Raw genomic sequence first — 19,155 nt, forward strand, 5'->3', positions numbered from 1 at the left:
ATGGTGACGCCAAACCTGACCGGATGCTTGCCGGCGCCTGGTGGAGACGCGAGCAGACGGATTTTTCCTCATGTCAGAGACTTCCCAGCTCAAATGACGACTGACGCTTAAACGGGTTGAATGTGGCGTCAGGAATGAGCCATGCGCTCACGTTGGCCGAAAGCATTGAGTACCAGAGCAGACAGTACTAATTAGCGAGGCTGCTCTCTAGCTGTACGTGTTTTATTTTTCAGATCACTCGGCGTATGCGGATCTTTCAAAGCAAAAACGTTGATACACAAAAAACTTTGTCTTTATCTCTTTAGTTCAATATTTCCCCACAGTTCCCGCTTTTCAGTACCGTTCTGCGTAGACTACAATATAAAGTTAGTTTTTTTTAATGAATGACTGAGGCCAGCTTCCATGCGGAACAAAGTTCCTGAGATTCAGGCTGTTTAATTCACTCGGCCTGGAGCAACAACTGTGCGATGTCAAGCCTTTACTCAGCAGACAACAGCTAGATATGTCCACGGCTGGTGAAGTTCATCCGTAATGCCCCGCTGCGAGCAGGTGTCTATTATTCAAGCACTTGGTCTAGGAAACAAGCAAAGCAGCATAAGCATCGTCGATAGTTGTGCTGCGCCCGCAATGAGAGCACTGAACCGAAATTTCTTAACGTTCAGTTCTTGTTCGGATCTAGCTCTTACACGTTTAGCATTGGTTTGTACTGCTTATTATCGCGTCGTACAGCTGGTGATGAAGAAATTAAATTCAGGTTTTCTCAGGCTCCCTTATTGATTAAGATAAATATCTGTTTGAACAAACATCGGTCAAACTCGCCAGAAAAATGATAAACAAATGCCCAGGAGGTCATAAGATATGATGCAACATTTCGCTTTTACATTGATCGCCTTCTCATTGGGTTTTCGAGTTGATTGCCCCAGTTGCCAGTTTTTTCTTTATTCGTTCCGCTGCTGCGTAGTGTTCTGGTGGACTCAGGCTTATGGAGGGTCATGCTATATGCACGCGGAGGGTATTATGTATATGTGCCCTTCTATAGGACCGACACACGCGCACGCACGCAAACACGCACACTCACACACAAACACACGCACGCAAACACGCACACACACGCACACGCACGCACGCACCCCTCCCCACACAAGCATCACAGATTTTTGGGAAAGAAGAACTTAATGATTACGCGGTTAAAGCGATTATTTTTGTTATTTCGGCCCTCTGAGTGTGTTTTTGAAAGTCGAATACGCATGACGTTTTATTTAAGCAGGGATTACTATAAAGAATTGTGGTCACGACAAGTTATAGAACTGTCGGCCATTTTGGAGGGTCTACTGTTACTGCAACTTATTTTGCTTTTCAATTAAGAAAAACCCTTCTATATCTCATGCCATATAACGTGAAATGAAACAAGACAATTGCACAAGATTTTTATGTGGACAGTCTCCTCTTTTCGTGCTAACGAACTAAGCAGACGAATTCCTACCAGGAAGTGGAAAAAGCCTTTGCAGCCTGAATACAACACGACAACGGAGGAGAAGAAGTCCAGCCCGTTAAGCGTCGGCAGCTGGCACTGACAAGCGTGGCGTGTTCCGGCGAGGGCTGTCATGCTGTAGTACGCTTGTGTTTCTCATTGCTCATAAGGACGTGTAAATACCAAATCAAGGGGGAAAAGAAAATGAGCTCGGAAACTTTTTAAGCAATATAAACTTATACTAAACGAGCCTGCAGACTGTTCGGTTCGGTGGATTCGCAAAAAAGTGCGCTATTTTTCCCGAAAGAGAACGAAGGCACTTTAGTGCTTGATTCTCACGGGGAGCAAGCTTTATAATGTTTAGCATTTTCTCCCAGTTTTCCTTCCAACAAAATTTCCTGCAGCCGCCGCGGTGGCTTAGTGGTTGTGGCGCTCGGCTGCTGGCCCGAAAGACGCGGGTTCGATCCCGGCCGCGGCTGTCGAATTTCGGTGGAGGCGAAATTCTAGAGGCCCGTGTACTCTGTGATGTCAGTGGATGTTAAAGAACCTCAGGTGGTCGAAATTTCCGGAGCCCTTCACTACGACGTCTCTCATAGCCTGAGTCGCTTTGGGACGTTAAACTCCCATAAACCAAACCAACCAAAATTTCCTGCTCTATTTCTCTGTTTTTGTCAGCGACACGATGAAGCAGCTTTTCACTTCCCTTGCGTGGTTGTGTATATCTGATGGGCATCGCTGTTATTTATTTTCCAAATTCTGACATTTGTGGCCGGGCCATCATTGATTTACTTTAATGTTGTTCAACTTGCCATGCAAATGGCGTGGATAGTCTACTTCAAATACCGATGAACGGGTAGAAAAGACCGTCTGCTAACTTTCATCTGCCTGAACCATTCTAATGCAACCCCCGAAGTCGAATCTTTTATTTACAATGCACATAGCCTGGTGCTGCACTAGCTCCAATATCTTCTTGTTGGCATCAAGTTTCTATCTTTCAGCTCTATTCCACCCAATACAGTCATGAGTCACCAAGTTGCGCTAAAGAACATGAAACCAAATTACAGTCCCAAAGATGCACTTTCTAGACTCTCTTAGCTCGCGTGCGCAAGAAAAGCTAAGGTAGCCACCAATTATTGCTTCTCCGAGGACAGTGATTTTCCCTCGGAGCGAAACCCAAACCAGTTCTGGTTTAGGCAGGCGGACATCCTGCTAAAACCACGGCGAGCATGTAGCCGTAACTTTCTGAAATGTTAAAGAAATTTCCATCCGAATGGCATCAAGGAGAATATAACTTTCCGGTACCATAGTCCCGAGAGAGATTCAGACCAGCGGCGGAAAACAGCTTCGTTTCTCGGCTCTACAGACCGCTCGGCAATCGGCGCAGCGTCTCACGGTGTTCGTTGTAATTAGCACACAACACGTGGCAGTGGCTAAATCTTTGCCGTCTTTCTTCCTTTCATCTGCGGTTTCAAATGTTCGGTGGCAACGTCGACACCTGACCCCCAACACCATACGGAAATCACCGCACCGCCTCCTGCTAGAAAATGAACAGGAACACTAATAACCAAATAGCGCCACATTAAGAGCGCTCATCATCGCAATTCCTGCGTGAAAGAACAGTTGGTGCCACCCACCACATTAACATTAGAGCAAGTCCCGTGGCTCTAACTAACACAAAGGGGAAGTGCGTAAATCGCCATTAGTGCCTGCGTCGATATCGTCATGCTTGATGTCTGTAACGGCCGCTCCACAACAAAGAGGAAAAATGGAGGGCATCACAATATACTCGGGGACAAGCGTGGTGTACGGTGTATGGGGGTTTAACGTCCCAAAGCGGCTCAGGCTATGAGAGACGCCGTAGTGAAGGGCTCTGGAAATTTAGACCCCCTAGGGTTCTTTAACGTCCACAGACATCGCACAGTACACGGGCATCTAGAACTTCGCCTCCATCGAAAGTCGACCGCCGCGGCCGGGATTGAACCCACGTCTTTCGGGCCAGCAGTCGAGCGCCGTAACCACTGAGCCACCGCGGCGGCCTCGGGGACAAGTTTCTGTGGCACTGCAGTAGAAGCTAACTTTCAGCTTACAACCCTTTGTCTTTGGTTCTTCGCGGAGGAACAGCTCGCTTGCCGCAGCCGCCACCTCGCGCTGGTAACATCCCTGCTACAATGTAAGAACTTGTCCCCGTGGTATAGGATGACCATCTGCCACCCTACGTGTCAGGTACGTTCCTTCTACGTTCCACATGTTCTCTGGCCGCAACACGAGTGCGACCGCTGCCCGAGGGAGTCGTAGAATGTGCTAAGCCTTTCCTGCTTTGCATTTCATGCTTACACCGCTACTCGCTGTGTCTAAACAGCTGTAACTTTTGTTCTATAATCGGCACATATTCGAAGGCAACAAATATTCATTTGAACTTCCTCATCCATCAGCTAAAGTTACCTAAATGGTTGTAGACCTTTATGTCATTATCTATTGTCCGTAGGACTTGTGGCTCTCATCCCACTCTTGAAATGGGGTTTGAATATTCAGGCTGCAGTTGACAGCGGCGCGTGATTGCATGCATCGAACAAAAAAAAAAGTAGTTTTCGCGTCATAACAAAATGGTGTCTGGCTTCGCACCACTTAATGGGGAGAGCGACGTGAAACCGAATACTTCAACCAGTAGTCGAAGAGAAGTGGTCACTCCCAGCAACAAAGAAACCTTAATGTGCGTCATTACAGCGCGTTGCTCCCCCCCCCCCCCCCTCTTCGTGTCTAAACAACGTCCTTGAATTTCGTTTTTTTTGCTTGAAAATCATACAGACACACTCTCTTTTTTTTTTCGAAGAAAGTTCGAGCATTGGATTGTACAATAAGGGCGAAATCCTCGAGCCCCCCCCCCCCCCCCTTCCTTAACCTCGCACCCCCCCCCTCCCCCCCCCCCAAAAAAAAAAGATGCCCATAAATCCACCTCGGCAGAAGTTCGTCTGGTGCGTTCTCAGAAGGGGCAGCTCAAGCCTTCGGAATTTTTGCATCCCGCTACTCATCGTGTGCCAGGGATAGTGAGCATCTAAAGCTGCGCAGCTGTGCGGTCACGAAGGGGCAAAGTGGCACCTTCGGTTACGCAGCAGCACGAGACTGTCGAAGTTGTAGCGGTCATTTAACGCGCATTGCAAATTCGGATCCAGTTGGCCGAGCAGCCCAGGGCGTCTGGCTTTAAGTTCTGCATTTCAAAAAGGGATTGCCACAGGAGGCTTTACCACAGGAACAGCAACAACAAAAAAATGAAGCCAAATACCTGCACAGCGGTATAGAGTATTGCTTGATACAGAAAATAATAATATAAGCTACTTATATAATACATTACCTGCAAGTCATTACGTGCATTGCCTTGAGCGGCCACCGAGAGGAGCCATAATGTCGATTTTATTTCCGAGCGGAGGCGATGGATGGAGCCCCATTAACTATATCTGTATAGAGAACGACAGATTTTGTGCGGCGTGCGTACGTACTGAGACAGTGGAACACACAATGTTGCACCATTTTCAACTTACTGTTCATGAAGTTCTGACCTTTTCGCGTGATGCGGGATACAGTGCGCGTGTGTGGTGCTTTTCTCTCATTTTGCGTACCTTCAACCGCTTTCCAGCTAAAGTTCATTCTTTGTTATTGTTTATTTATTTTCCTTCACTTCATGCTACATAAAGAGATACGCGCAATCATTAGGAAACTCCATTCCGTCCCAAGAAGTTTGTACTTCACTGACTCGTGTCAGCATAAAAAATTTGACGTTACCGCCACCAACCTCATTAGGCAACCCATTGAAACTTTCACCAGTTTGAGCAGGGTGCTTCGCAGGCCAATTTCTTTTCCCAATAAGAATACTTTTGCCAACTACTCCTGCCTGTGTAGTGTTGCATCAGGCACAACAGCATTAAAATTTTTTCACCTTTCTTCACGCGGCAAGCTGATACAGCTGTTAACATTCTTATAATACATTGACCACTTTAAAGAAAATTAATCATACATACCTTTCATCACGTATACTTTCAAGTAGTGAGCCTCGTCTTCAAATAAGTATGGTTTCGCTGCCACACTTATGACGTGTTTTTCTGCGCATTCATTTGAAAGGCCACTGTTGAGTGGAACCGCCCGCAAACCTCAGTCGTCCCAATCTTTGGTTCATTTGAGCTCAAAACCATTACTGAGCTTCATTAAAGCTTTTCTTTGGGCGAGTTCGTGAATATTGATTCAGTGAAAAGTTTCAGCGCAAACACTGACAACCAGAGGGAGACGGCACACATACGCAATTAAGCGGTTGTGCGTGTGTGCAGTCTCCCTGTGGTTGTCTTTGTTTGCGCTATAACTTTTCACTAAGCCATTTCTGAACCTTAGATTTTCATATTTTAATCTGCAATAGTTCACCTTTCTGTTTATTGTTTTTGTGAATTCGTGTTTTTAAATAATAAACTATCGCTCCTTTCTTAACGCCTTCAGGTCTCAAAGGCACTGTAATAAATGAAAAAAAATCGGGCGGAGCGTGGTGGTCGACGGCAGCAAACTGTTGAATTAGAGACGGTCATGATAAACTATTTCTGGGATCACTGAAGGGGAATTTCTTGATGCGCAATGTTTCATTTTATAACAACGCAGTACTCCATCGATCCACAGATTGTTGGTGGTTCTGTGGGGAGAAATTCTTTCGCTTTGTTTCAACAACAATGCGCGGTGCACGACCGGCGTCAACGCACTCCTTGGATCGTCTCCCGGACCAATTCGGAGCTGGTTATCCTATTAGTATCTGTTCCGGTTCAGTTCCATGATAGTTGGAAAAATTGGAAAAATAGAGGTCCATTTCGGTTCCAGTTCCATGCTAAAAGATGGGTTCGGCTCTAGCTCTTGTTTCCATTCAGATTCATTTAGGCACCGTGTATGAAAAGCACTTTGCTGTAACAGGATCTTCCTTGTGTCAGCTCTCGTGTGGGATTTGCGCTGAATAGCATACCCAGAGATGCATTCCGTCCGAGGAGGCTGGTGTCAGTACCATGAATGAGGTGTTACGAACCCGGAGTATTAGCTGCTGATGTGTACACTCATTTCCATGGAGTTTTTATCGCTTAATTGTGTATACGGAAGTTCATAATTTGTGGACTTTTAACTCGATTTCACGATTTCCTCGGTTTTAAAAGCCCACTTTCATTACCAACTGCAAGCCATTTGATTTACTAGCGTTGTCTACGATCTCGATTTTATTTTCTAAGATTTTCCACCGAAACAGCTATTACGAAGTTTTCTTAGAAAATAGAGGGGAAGGAAGTGGGGGGGGGGGGTGAATGTCAAAGGGATAGGTTCGTGTGTATTGCGGCGAAAAGAAAAACTAAACGTAAACATATTTAGTTCACAGCCTGCCCGAATTGGAAACATAAAAATTTACGGACAATTTGCCCTTCTGCTAGTCAGAAATGGTAAGTGACGAAATGATGGTACGTGAAGACCTTGGTCTCAAGAAGAGGACTCGCCACTGTGGCTGGAGCATGCAGGTAAACTAAGGAAGTAACAATTATTTATTGCCTTAAGTATGCCCGCTCCGAAATGTTCGACGACGCGGTATACAGTTACACGGAACTTCGGCGGCTGCATAAAAGATGCAGCCGCCTCAGACTTGTATGGAACGGAGATTTTGCCGGCGGAAACCTACTGAAGCTTGTGGCCGGCTACGAAAAGCTGCGAAAATATGAGGGTAGAGACGCTGTCGTAGACTGAGCGACGACAGCTAGCAAGGTCGGGGTTACGGTCTTCCTCCCGAGGCAATTTTCGTGAGTCTCGGAAGTACACAGAGGAGGCACTCGCCAATCTATCGAGCTACGAGAACTGCCTTATGATTTCGCTTGCAAAATACGCACAGAGAATGACAGCCGAGTGACTCGCTAGAAGATAAATTCGTAGCTGGCTCGAGGCATTTACGAGTTTCTCGGTATTACTATGCTGCCGATTCTGCGAGAGTTTTCATGGCCTCGGTCCACTTTGTCAAAATGCGTTGCAGCCATATGTGGCAAAAAAACAACAACAGCGTTTTCTGTATAAAACCATTTTATAGATCTGCCACCTATAGCGTTAAATGTTTTTGAAGAAAAAAACAAGGAAATGGCGAACAAGCACACGGGATAAATGATTTTATTTTCAGCACCAGAGACTGAGCAAAATCAAGAATTTTTAAAACGGCTTCAGGCCGTGGCAATTTATTTTGTGGAATTTGCTCGCAACAAAGGCAGAAATGAGGTAAAACATCCGCACTGCACAACAGTCACTGGGCACAGATGGATGGTACGTTCGACACAAACACCACACACATGCCTCACCTCACAAGTTGCGACGCTCACTTTGGGTACAAGATGAGAATCCCTTCGTCCCATCGAACATTCTGCAAGAACTCTCCTTGTTTGGAATTTTTATGGATACTTTTAGCCCCCTGTCTATAGCAGCCATTCATTATGTAGAGATCGGGATTGTCAGTGCAAGGGCGCACATTGATAATGAAGCCTGTACAGGGCTGTGATTTTTAAGCTTTGAAGTTGGCGCGAAACGGATTCCTCTCGCGGCCGTTAGTGTCAGCTGCTGGCTGATGCTGGCATTGTTGTACCCGTCCATGGACCTCGTACGCCTGCGAATGGTCGAAGGGATCTACTGATCAATGAAATCATCGAGGAAATAAGGCGGCAGTCTGTTGTACGAAAAAAAATGCCCTGGCGCTTCTTTGTGTCAGTGAAGCACAAGTCGAACAGAAATGGACAGAAATACAACCGATTCACAACTGCTTGGAGACGTAAACGGCAAGACGGCGAATTGTAGCTTTTAACATAAATGTGATCAGAAACGCGCAAAAGTGAAACAAACCGAAACTCCTCCTTGCTTTAATTTAACTGGGCGCTTTACTACCTAACAGGAATAACACGACTCGTCAGCTAAAAAACCATTTGTGACAGCTGACAAACATAAAACCAAAAATGAAAAATTCCACACTTTTTATACAGGCTGAGCTCAGTTGGCAGTCTTATGGAAATCACCTGCCAAAGTTCACATGCGTAATGTAAATAAGAGAGTGTTGGTCAATAACACAGTGATTGCTGTTTTCTATACAACGTTAGATAGTAAGGATGTCAAGCTCGTCACAAGAAACCATTTATACGGGGGTCACATGTTACGTTGGAGGGTTACTGACAAGGGATTTTTGCAGACTTTCTTCTAAGTTACCTCTGAGTTCAACGTAATCACAGGCAACATTGCAAAATATGTGCACCACTTTCGATTTCGAAGGGCTAGTTTGCTGAAAGAGGCTTCAAGTGCAAGGCTTTATTCACTCTATTTACTCAACTCGCACGCAGCATTAGTTGTTTTAGTTGCGCAATGGTTTCCTGCGCCGATTCAGGCTAATTAGGATTTGACCAGTATCACTGAAGCAAGACAACTATATTTATTTGTGACTTTTGTGTTTTCATAACGCTTTGCGCAAACTCGCGCAGTTCACGTTTCTAGAGCACTGCCGTGGGAAATGTACTCGGATGGAAGCGGTGCTTCTGCAGGTAAACAACTCCTGATAGATAATTCTCAGTGGAGCAGACAACAGTACTTCGCTGCAAGTTAGGCTGCTATTGCTCGAGCAACCTGAACTAAGCGAAACAGACTGTGTGATGCATTGACTGCATACCACGCCATGATACTACGCTAGCCTGACACTATATGAACGACGACTGCATCGGCTCATACAATGACTGAAGAGGAATGCGCGACATGAAATAAATTTACAAACAGAAATAACTGCGGGCGCACAGGGGATATTTTTTTTCAACCATGAAAATCTTACAAAGTCATCGGGTTCCGTTGTGTGCTATCACTTCACGCCGTTGCCATGATGGCCAATGCGCTGATTATACATTCGAACCTTTGAAACTCCTCTCACCCATTTCAGTGGCGCATATACGAAAAGACAATGTATTCCGTAAATTTGCGCAGACTTCGTTTGCGGTTTTGTTTCGCAGATTACAACGTAGCCCGCGGTAAATGTAGCAGAGACCCTTGTCATTGAAACTCGTGAAACTCAGGTAAGATACGTGCCTCTTCGTTAACATGCGCCAATGTCAGGCTTTCCCATTTTTAAGCCTCGAATCATCCTGTCATATTAGTGGGACCCTGATATACCCCTATTGCAATTAACAGCAAAGGCTAAACAAGGAGTCACCCCACCGTAACGTGAGCCACCATCGTGTCTCAGTGTACTCTGTTTTTGCCTGATTCAAGCACGTTCTCGTGTTCCTGTTGCACAGCTTACATATCTGTACACATGCCACTATCCCACGTTTCTGTCCTATTTTTTTTTGTTTTTACATTCCTGGTGTATTACGGCAGCACTGTTCTGTGGAGATCGTTGAACGAGAGCATTTAATTATACGTTCATGACATCTATGAGATCCTCGCCATTTCCACAGAACACAGTTAGCTAATGCCTAGAACAAATGCTATGCACGATGCCGCAGCGCTTGGCGTTTCCTCGGTGCGCGCACTTCAACTCTTGGCCGGGCAAAACAGACCAAAAATCTTTGCGCGCAGAACACTGCGCCAGACGTTCTCTCTCCAACACACAGGAAAGAACATAATAAAGACGCAGGGGCAAGTTTTCAGTGAACTTACAACACCACAACACTGTCGCTGACACTTGTCCAAAGGACCTGACTCTGCATTATTCCTTTTATTTCGGCAATGAGACAAAGGGACAACAAAAGCGTTCTCCCCGCAAGACACTTCCAAAGCTCCCTTCGGGACCAATAACGTTAGGAAGCAGTGAACCAGGAATGCAGGGTACTTCGAAGCCCGGTATCACGGAACACGCCAATCGAGTGAAGCCTAAGCGCGCGGTGTGTCACCAGCAGCAGCAGGAACAGCAGAGGGGCCGTCATGGGCATCGGTGTCGCCCGCTGAGCCAGCCGTGCTACGCCTTCATGCGCAGAGGCTGTGCCAAAAAACGGGCTGGAGAAATAGGGAAGGAAGGCGCGTAGGGAGCAAGCGTGTGCAGGAGGGGACAGCGGCCTCGCGTGGACCGCGCGAGCGGCCCTCTCGAGCGCGGTCTTTGTGCGGCGCCGGCCGGCGACCAGCCACGGGTAGGGGGCTCGGCGCGGCTTCCGCGACAGGTACAACGAACGCTTTCGCTCCCCTCTCGGGAGGGGGCACGTGACGACGAACAAGTAACGCACGGGTGTCCACGACGCTTCGGACAAGCAACAACAACCACAATAACAACGAGGATAGTAATAAGCGGCGCCATACAGGTTGGAAGGTGACAGGCTTTTGCGCTGACTGGCGAGCACAGCGAACGCTACCTGGACTTCGTCTCAGAAACAGTGCAAAACGTGTGCGCTCGTGGCTGGTCTAGACGTAAGGATCTTTCCGTTAAGGTTATTCAATTTCTTATGCAGGAAGCTTTAATTACTTTCCCGGACGACAAGCACGACAATCTTACATTTTGAACAGAAGATTTAACGGTGTCATAGGCGTTTTAAAATATTCTTTGTTTCAGCCAAGGAGTGGCGCGCAAAAAAGAATAGCTGGCTGTTTCACATAAACAAAAACGACGCTAAGATAGGACCAGTTTTTATTATGCACTGCTGAAGCACGTGGGCCAGCGTCGTGTATTAGCTACCGTGCTAATCGTGTGTTCATAGAATTCTTGTTGAATCGGCATTACCGAGACGTGACCGCAGAACGAGGAATTTGTACCTCGGGCTCATAAAAGCAGCACTATGCAAGACGCCTCTTTTTTTTCAAACTTAATGAACATTTATCCTCCGTGACGAAAGCTGCTGCTATGCGGTATTCCTGAATAAAGTTTTCTTCCACTGAAGAAAGAAATCGATTGATAGTCATGAGCTCGGTGTCTGGAAACGTATCAGAAGAGATTTCGTGTTCGTAATTTGCAGCCCTTGCGAGTCTTAGAATTGCCAGCATGGCCTACAACTAGCAACAGAAAAACCAAACATGCATCATATATTAGTTACAAGTAGGTATAAAGTATTTAAGTGGTAAAATTAGTGCGTTGTTTCGTCCTGGAAACCTTGTGCTAACTAATAAAAACTCCTGCAAGAGGAACTGGCGCATTCGAAGCATCACACCTGCGAATGAAATATCCTATTCGTTGTTTTGCTCATTTTTTGTACCATTATATTGATAACTTTATATGCAGTAACTTTCCGTTGCTATCTGCACAGGCCAATAAAGTATAATTTTGGCCCTGTATAGTGATGCATTATGTTAGCACCCAACCACTGATTGCTTTTGACACGACGCGAAAGCAGAGTGCCAAGAGCGTGTTCGAACCCATGCACAAACAGATATAATTTCCTTTTAAATCTTCGATTGGATGTTCTTTGACTCGAACGAGTTGGTTTTTATTTTTCCGCAATAAAAGAGCTGGCTAAGACTGCAAAACTCTCACTGAAACTGGGCCTTCAGCGCTTGCCCTGTCACCTCCCCTCCTGCCTGAGGCCCCTGTGCAGCGTTCCGGGATCGACAAGAAAAGCGCTGTCCGTGTGCTCTAAGTTTAGCGTTGCCGAATAACGATAATGACTGGAACGCTCTATGAGCACACGGAAAGCGCGTGCCTATCCCCTGCAGTCACAGAGGAAACGTAGTCGATGCCTCAGCTAACAACGGGATATTGACTAAGCTACACCATAGTGATCTATTCGCGCACTCATCGCCAGCAACGTGTTGAATGTCTCTGTGGGACCATGTCGCGGTTCACACACTCATGGACTGCATACTGCAACACAGTCCCGCACATGAAGCAATGAAAATAACTGTTCTCGTGAACAAGCTTGACGCGGGACACGTCGGTGCCTCTTCCTTTGAGACGTTCGGCAGCAGCTACGCAGTGGAACGTATACACAACTGACACAGATCCCAGAAAAGTATATGGCGCATTCTTGTGCATGGCATCGCTTCAGCTTGGCTGTGAGAAACGATATCTTATCGCAAGCTGCAAACGCCTGAGCCAGCCAGCCGTCCCAAAACCCATGTGCCACCGTTGCTAAATATTTGTATGCTCATGTTCAATACGCGGAGTGGGAACAAGGCTAAAGAAACTGGATTCGAGAAAGGGCACGAATACTCCTCGCCTCTGCGGATTGGAGGCCATCTGGCTCTATGCATCTTTGGGCAGAAAATGAACCCCTGTGCGCTGTATGTTAGACATGTGTCTAAACAAATAGTCGCGTTTACAATTCTCTCATTACACTTGGGCATGCTCTTTAGTTTTTTCATCACGTATTTCGTCACAATGTCCCACCGCTTTCGTTTCTTCTGACCGTTTGGTTGTGGGAACAGGGCGGCACTGCCGGTACTTGCTTTGCATCGGCTGAGTAAGATATTATTTGTGGCAAGAAGTCCTCTCTCAGATAAAACCCATCACTGAGTACGCATGCACAGTTTCCCCATTGGCACTTCAGTCTGCTCGCGGAGGACTAGTGGCTATATTTTGAGCCAGCTGAGCTGAAGGAGCAGGACCCAGAGCAAAGCAGGCTTCACGCGCACCTTCATGGACGACGCGGAGCGGCTTTCTTTGCAGGACAAATTCTTTCCAGCTCTGCGGTGGCGCGCACATGGCCTACAAATGACAGCTCCGTCAGCTGAGAACGGGATTCGGGCTCTGTGGTCTGTTCATTATCTTGTGAAATCTTTTGTCGTTAATGATGAGTGGAATGGAAGAGCGGTTATGAAAGTGCGTCCGAAGTTAACTTAGATCGGCAACGTTGACTTTGCTACCGTCTTCAAGCACGTGAGCAAAACGATGAATCGTGGTGACGTAGCAGACATTGTGCTCGCGCACTCTCCCAGGAACCAAACAGTGCGGTGCCACCAAGTGTAGCCTGCTCTAGACACAAGTGGTGGCATATGTGCTGTTTGGTGGTTCGGAAGTCAGGGGAAACCATTTGGCCACGATGCGGGGTGTGAAGAGAGCAGCAAAAGCTTTGCGAAACTGCCTGCTCATAGAGCAGTATAGTATGAAGTTGACGGCGCTGTTGACGAGTGCCAGGATGTCCATGACTTCGCCGAAGTTCATGTAGACGTGCAGGAAGAAGTCATCGCCCAGGATGCCGCTCAGCAGGGCTGCAATGCCGGACGGGAACTCGGTGACCAGGAATAGCAGCAGGACTGCGAGCAGCATGCGTGTGGTGCGATCGCGAGCCTCTTCGCTGCCGCCTCCGTGGCCAGTGTGGCCACTAGCTACTGGCCTGAGGCGCCGTTTACGCGCCTTCGCCTCGTACAGCACGCGTAGCAAGCCCAAGCTGAGGCCGGTCAGAGCCACACACGGCACCAGCTTCATAAGGACCGAGTAGGTCCAGAAGTTTAGATTTTGGAGGAGTGCGCCGTTGGCGCGCGTGATGTTGCTGAAGTCGACCTTGTACGACGGCTCCTGGGGCGTGCCTGTCTGGTGCACCGTGAAGGACAGGTACACCGGCAAGCAGCAGAGCGCGCACGACACGTACACGCTGACTACGGCCCAGCGGGCACGCTGCATGCTGCACCACTCTTTGCTCGATGCCGGGAAGCTCACGGCCAGGAACCGCCACACGGCTAGCGTCACCGTCAGCCACGTGGACACTGTGTGGAAGACGACGCTCACATGAGCGTGCACTAGGGTGAAGACGGCCGTGCCAAAACTCTGTGTGCGCGCTGGAGGCATCACGTGCGTTGTGATGGTGTACGGGAGGTACGTGGCGATCACAAGCATGTCAGCCACGGCGAGCCCCGTCAAGATGCCGTTGGTTGGCGACACCATGTTACGCTGCGTAAGCACAATGATGTTGAGCACGTTGGCCAGAATGCCGAACACACACACGGTCATGCTCAGGTAGCCATGCAGGTGACTCGTGTACCACGCGTGAAAGCGGCCGAGCTCGGCACCATGGTAAGGAAGTTCCTCCTCTTCAAAGATGTCGAAGCCGGCGAACGGTCCACTCAAGTTAGCCTCCGTCAGGGATAGGTTATCCTCATCGAGGTAGAGGCTGTCCGCGATCTGCAGCATACCGCTCACGTTGAGAATCTCGGCCATGAGTGCTTCAGCGGCGCTCCTTCTCGCCGACCAACCAGGCAGCGGAGGCAGCACGAGAGTCCTGCGCTTCAGAGAGAGAGAGAAAAATGCATTATCTTTTCTTGTCTACAAAACACCACTTCTCGACCATCACAAAACGCCAATGTGCTCCCGCTGACCTAAGAAAGCAAACCTTTCGGTTTTAGCAAAATTTTGGGGCTGATGCACACCTAGATAAAAATTAAGCGTATGTACTTTCATTTGCCGCCTTTTAAAATGTTGCCACGCCTTCGTCGTTTCTGACTCATTCGTGTTTGAACTCACGTGCTCCCCTCCTATGAAAAGCACAAAAAATTGGAGGCGACACTTTTATTCTTTGTTATTTATACAAAATACCCCAAAGGGTTCTCAGTTCGACGGTAGTACAAAGGGGGAGGGGGATTACAAGGCATGTAATCAAAAGAAAACACATAAACCAAATTTCAAGAAACTGCAACAAAACAGATAAAAGCACACGAGTCTTTGCAAGAAAATACAAAACACAAAAATAAACATTGAAGCTTAATGGGGAAAACAAAAACATGAACAGAGCAGCAGACAGTAATGTTAATACAAGTTATTCAATGTCTCACAAACAACGGCATGAAAATGAAGCGAGAATCATAAATAACACAAATACAAGACAGAAACCTAATGCACTAGTAAGTTAACAATGTGCCCAAAAAATTTAAGCAGAGGTAGTGGCAGCCAATAGATTATAAAATTTATCCGCATCAGTGACGGTAGCAACATGTGAAGGCAGAGCGTTCCAGCCAGTTACAGCACGTGGTATGAATGAATGTGCATAGTTAGATGTACGACATGGCAAGCGCTTTACTTTAAACGAATGGTCGCGGCGGTCAAAAATGGAAGAAGGCAAAGAAAAAAAAGTCATTATGAAGCGTTTAGTGACGATACAGTTTATGAAAAAGTGGCAAAGTTGCATGCAACTTTTCGACGGAGACATAGATCCTGACGATCAGCGCGTTTCTTCAAGGCTGTGGTGCTGGTATGACGCGATTAATTATAGAAGATAAAACGAACAGCGCGAATCTGCAAAGATTCGATGTTATTTATTAAGTATGCTTGATGAGGGTCTCAAAGAGCCGAAGCATATTCAATTTTAGGTCGAGTAAAAGTTGTAAGCACGTAATCGGAGGTTGGAGGGAGCATGCTTTAGATTATGCTTTAAGAGGCCTAAAGACTGATTAGCGGATGCAAGAATAAGGTTAATACGGTGGTTCCATGTTAGGTCTGGAAGAACGTGAAGACCGAGGTATTTATACGAGGTTACGAACTCAACTGGGGTGCTATTTAAAGCATACGCTGTTTGAAATTTAGAAATTCGGTTAGTAAAAGACATAAATTTTGTTTCAGAAAGGTGAACTTGCATGAGCCAAGTAGAGCACAATGCTGTTACTGTGTTACTGTGCTCTTACTTAAGCTCCGCCTAAAGGGCATGGCGCGATAGCGTAGTGGATTAACTCTCATATATGCAGGTCATTCTGTACGTTCCATTCATAGATCCCTGAGAGTCATTCTACCTCTCCTGGCGCAGTGGTCCATCGGTTAAGCACTGCGCCACTGACCAGCGATGGCAGGTGCTCCCAGCAGTGGGCCTTGTGCGACCCTGGTTGCTCCTCCTGAACAGCCAATCATTAATTTAACTGCCTCCAACGGCGATGGCCGGTTTTCTCACCATCCGGTGGGCAGGTTGTGATGACGCCCCAAGGTGGCCCACCTACCTCCTAGGTTGCTCTCTGAGCGCTAAGAGCCGGCGTCATGCATGCTTGTGATCTTTCGCTCACAATGCCAAAGCCGACCGCAGATTTTCTGGACAACGGGGCCTTTAAGGCTATCGATTTATTAATGTATGAAGACTTTATGCACTTCGCCTCAAGTATGGGCGCAAAATGGCGTTTTATATTGGTATGGTACACAGTCGCCAGGCGAAGAGCATGTTGTTCTGTCGCTGTGCTGTTGATGACGCCGAGGACGCTGAAGGTAGTGCTGGGGTGACCTCATTTTTGTGTGCCTTCAGACTGCGGCCTGTCGCTCCTGCTGCTGAGCTAGCCCCTTTAATAACATGAAACAAAAGCCTCCAAAAGCTGCAGTAAGATTCAGAAAGCTGTCTGTACCTTGTAGGTAAGGTTGGCCCGCGTTCGGCAAGCGCCACGTGCTAGCTAACTGCAATGACCGAGCAGACAACACAATCCCGAATCTTCATTACGTATAGCCACGAATACCTTTCAGAACCTAATCCTAGGTGCCTGCTCCCTTTTGCTGCTAAATTATCTGATCCTCTTTCCTTCTTTTGTGCGCTGATTATAAATAAGGAATAAAAATAGCCTAAAAATTTATCGAGTCTGACCTAAAAGAGAAACCGTTGCTGACTTGTTGTTCAAGCTACAGCAGAGCCGTTGCTGCAGTGCCTCATGGGCCGCGAACGGCTCTTCTTCACATGAATTACAGGGTCAAGTACTCGAGGCGCACACGCTGCGCTATAAAGATTGGTGTCTGAGGCTTTTTGATGACGTTGTCCGCAAATAACCAAAACGCTAAATTCCTTCAGTTCATAATGTAAATGTGTATGCTCTTGTCTCGGTGGAGGCCCTGAGTGCATGTGCTGTGATGAGGCTGAGCTCCGTAAGTGCAGTAGACTGCGTTAGAATGTGATGACGAAAGAGCATCGGATTCCACGTATTGCTATATGGGTGTTGTGGGGAGCGGACGTTCCGCTCTCAGGAAGGAAGAGGATTACCGCACTGTGGTTAGCATCACCGGGACAGCAGCACCCTTACGGTCGCTGGCGAGGCACGCAGGCGCCCTACTTCTGGCACGATCAATGGCTGAGTCTGTAGACAGTTACCCCTGTCGACGGAAATTAGCCCGTGGCGCTGAATTGCAAAAAAAAGGGACTGAGGCAAAAGTTATACGGCTTTCGGAGCTGGAGAGATCTGCGAGCACGTTTTTCACAACCGAACCCAGGAAAAATAAGTATCTTCGCTACCAAATGGAACACGAATAGAATTCGGTATGAACGAAAATGAATAAACAAATAAACAGACTTATAATAATTTTTTGTGTGTGATTCGGCAAGCGCCTAAAAAGAATTCGGAATAACTATGCTAATGAAAAAGAACTTTTCCACGCCGTTACCGCATCTTAAAGGTGTTTTTTAGACAGTGTTGTTTTATGAATATATGGGAAGAGTGCACTCCTGCATTATAATTGAGTGGAACAGAGATTGGCCATTATATAATGGACTAATGGTAAACGAGCGCTTAAAACGCGAACACGCAGAGAAGAAGACGACAACACGACACGAGTGCTCTATGTTGTGTCGTCTTCTTCTTTGCGTCTTCGTCTTTTTGCGCTCCTTAGCCTTGAATACGTACCACCTAGCTCAACTTCTTACGTTAACATAAAATGGACGTAAGAGCGTTCGCATTACCAGAAGAGCCAAAGGCTGAGTAAAGTTTGAGTTTAACTGACAGGTCTTATAAGAGGAAATTCAATAGTAAACCGAACATAAAATGCAGTGCTGCTCTCTTCGAATACAAGTGTCTGAAGAGCAGGTTGGTACGCCTGGCATCAGTCGAAAAATGGCTTCATTTGTAATACGCTTTACTCAGCGCACCTGTTAAAAATGAACAAGCGTGCAAGCAGGTTAAAATTTCAGACCGAATTGAAGACACCACTGAAAAGAAAAATGCAAGCAATGTGACCGTAACTTGAACGAAAAAACTGCCTATGAGTGGCTACGCTGCAAAGTGTTTGCACACAAAAAAAAAATTGACGCAAATGTATTAGTATCGCAATGTTTTTGCCCCAGAGACGGATGGATGTAGAGGATCATAATAAAAACTGAATTCATTCAGTGAACTCATGCACACACGCAAAAACAGAAATCGTCCAGGTGGAAGGCTGAAATTTTATCAACTGCACCCCAGTGTGAAAAAGTCATGTATGAGACAAAAAAAAAACAGCTTGAGAAAATCGAATGAAAATTCTGTCGGTTCAGTAAACTGGGTTAAGATTGTGCAGTCACTTATTAATAGGCAGCTATGAAAGTTAGTGTTGTACAGGTTTGATGGGAGCAAGAATTTAAGTTACCGTGCTATTTAAAATAATTTGCCGCACGCTAAAGGATTCGTGCTGCAAAATTCCTGCACTAAACAGACAGAGAATACATAAATGCGAAAAAAAGCAGTGGAAATAAGGACGTAAACGAAGACACAGACTAGAGCCCTCCTTAGTTTTTGCACGTCCTGTCATTCCAGTGATCCTTTCGTATTTCCTGCCATGCAGCAACCGGCTCTCTCACGCAAACTGCATGCCACCCGCCTTGCCTCTTCTAGCCGCTTGCGTTGTCGGAATTGTAAGGCACATTTGGCAGCCGCTATGAGAATTTCCCCCGGCCGTACTTGTGGGCGTTAAGAAACTTTATACTCCGTGCCTACCGGCTTGAAGGCACAGCACGCAAGCTAACGGGTGGGCGCATTTGCGCTACCTACAGAGAGTTTGCGCCATTGTACCGACAACGCAGCGGTAACTGGTGTAGACACGATGATAGGACAAG

General features: G+C 46.8%; 1 protein-coding gene across 4 annotated transcripts in view; it reads right to left on the reverse strand.

The window, feature by feature from the left end:
• Nucleotides 1–7,599: 7,599 nt before the first annotated feature.
• LOC144114504 (G-protein coupled receptor dmsr-1-like) overlaps nt 7,600–19,155 on the reverse strand; it is a 662,808-nt gene continuing 651,252 nt past the window's right edge. The window contains exon 3 of one of the 4 annotated variants that reach the window (XM_077648293.1): nt 7,600–14,616. In XM_077648293.1, the coding sequence (XP_077504419.1) occupies nt 13,374–14,555 (1,182 nt within the window). In that variant the 5' untranslated portion in view covers nt 14,556–14,616 and the 3' untranslated portion in view covers nt 7,600–13,373. Of the gene's footprint in view, nt 14,622–19,155 lie in introns of all 4 variants that reach the window. The other 3 variants (XM_077648290.1, XM_077648291.1, XM_077648292.1) reach the window with 3 other exon arrangements.

Source organism: Amblyomma americanum, chromosome 1, assembly GCF_052857255.1.
Source record: "Amblyomma americanum isolate KBUSLIRL-KWMA chromosome 1, ASM5285725v1, whole genome shotgun sequence".
Lineage (NCBI taxonomy): Eukaryota > Metazoa > Arthropoda > Arachnida > Ixodida > Ixodidae > Amblyomma > Amblyomma americanum.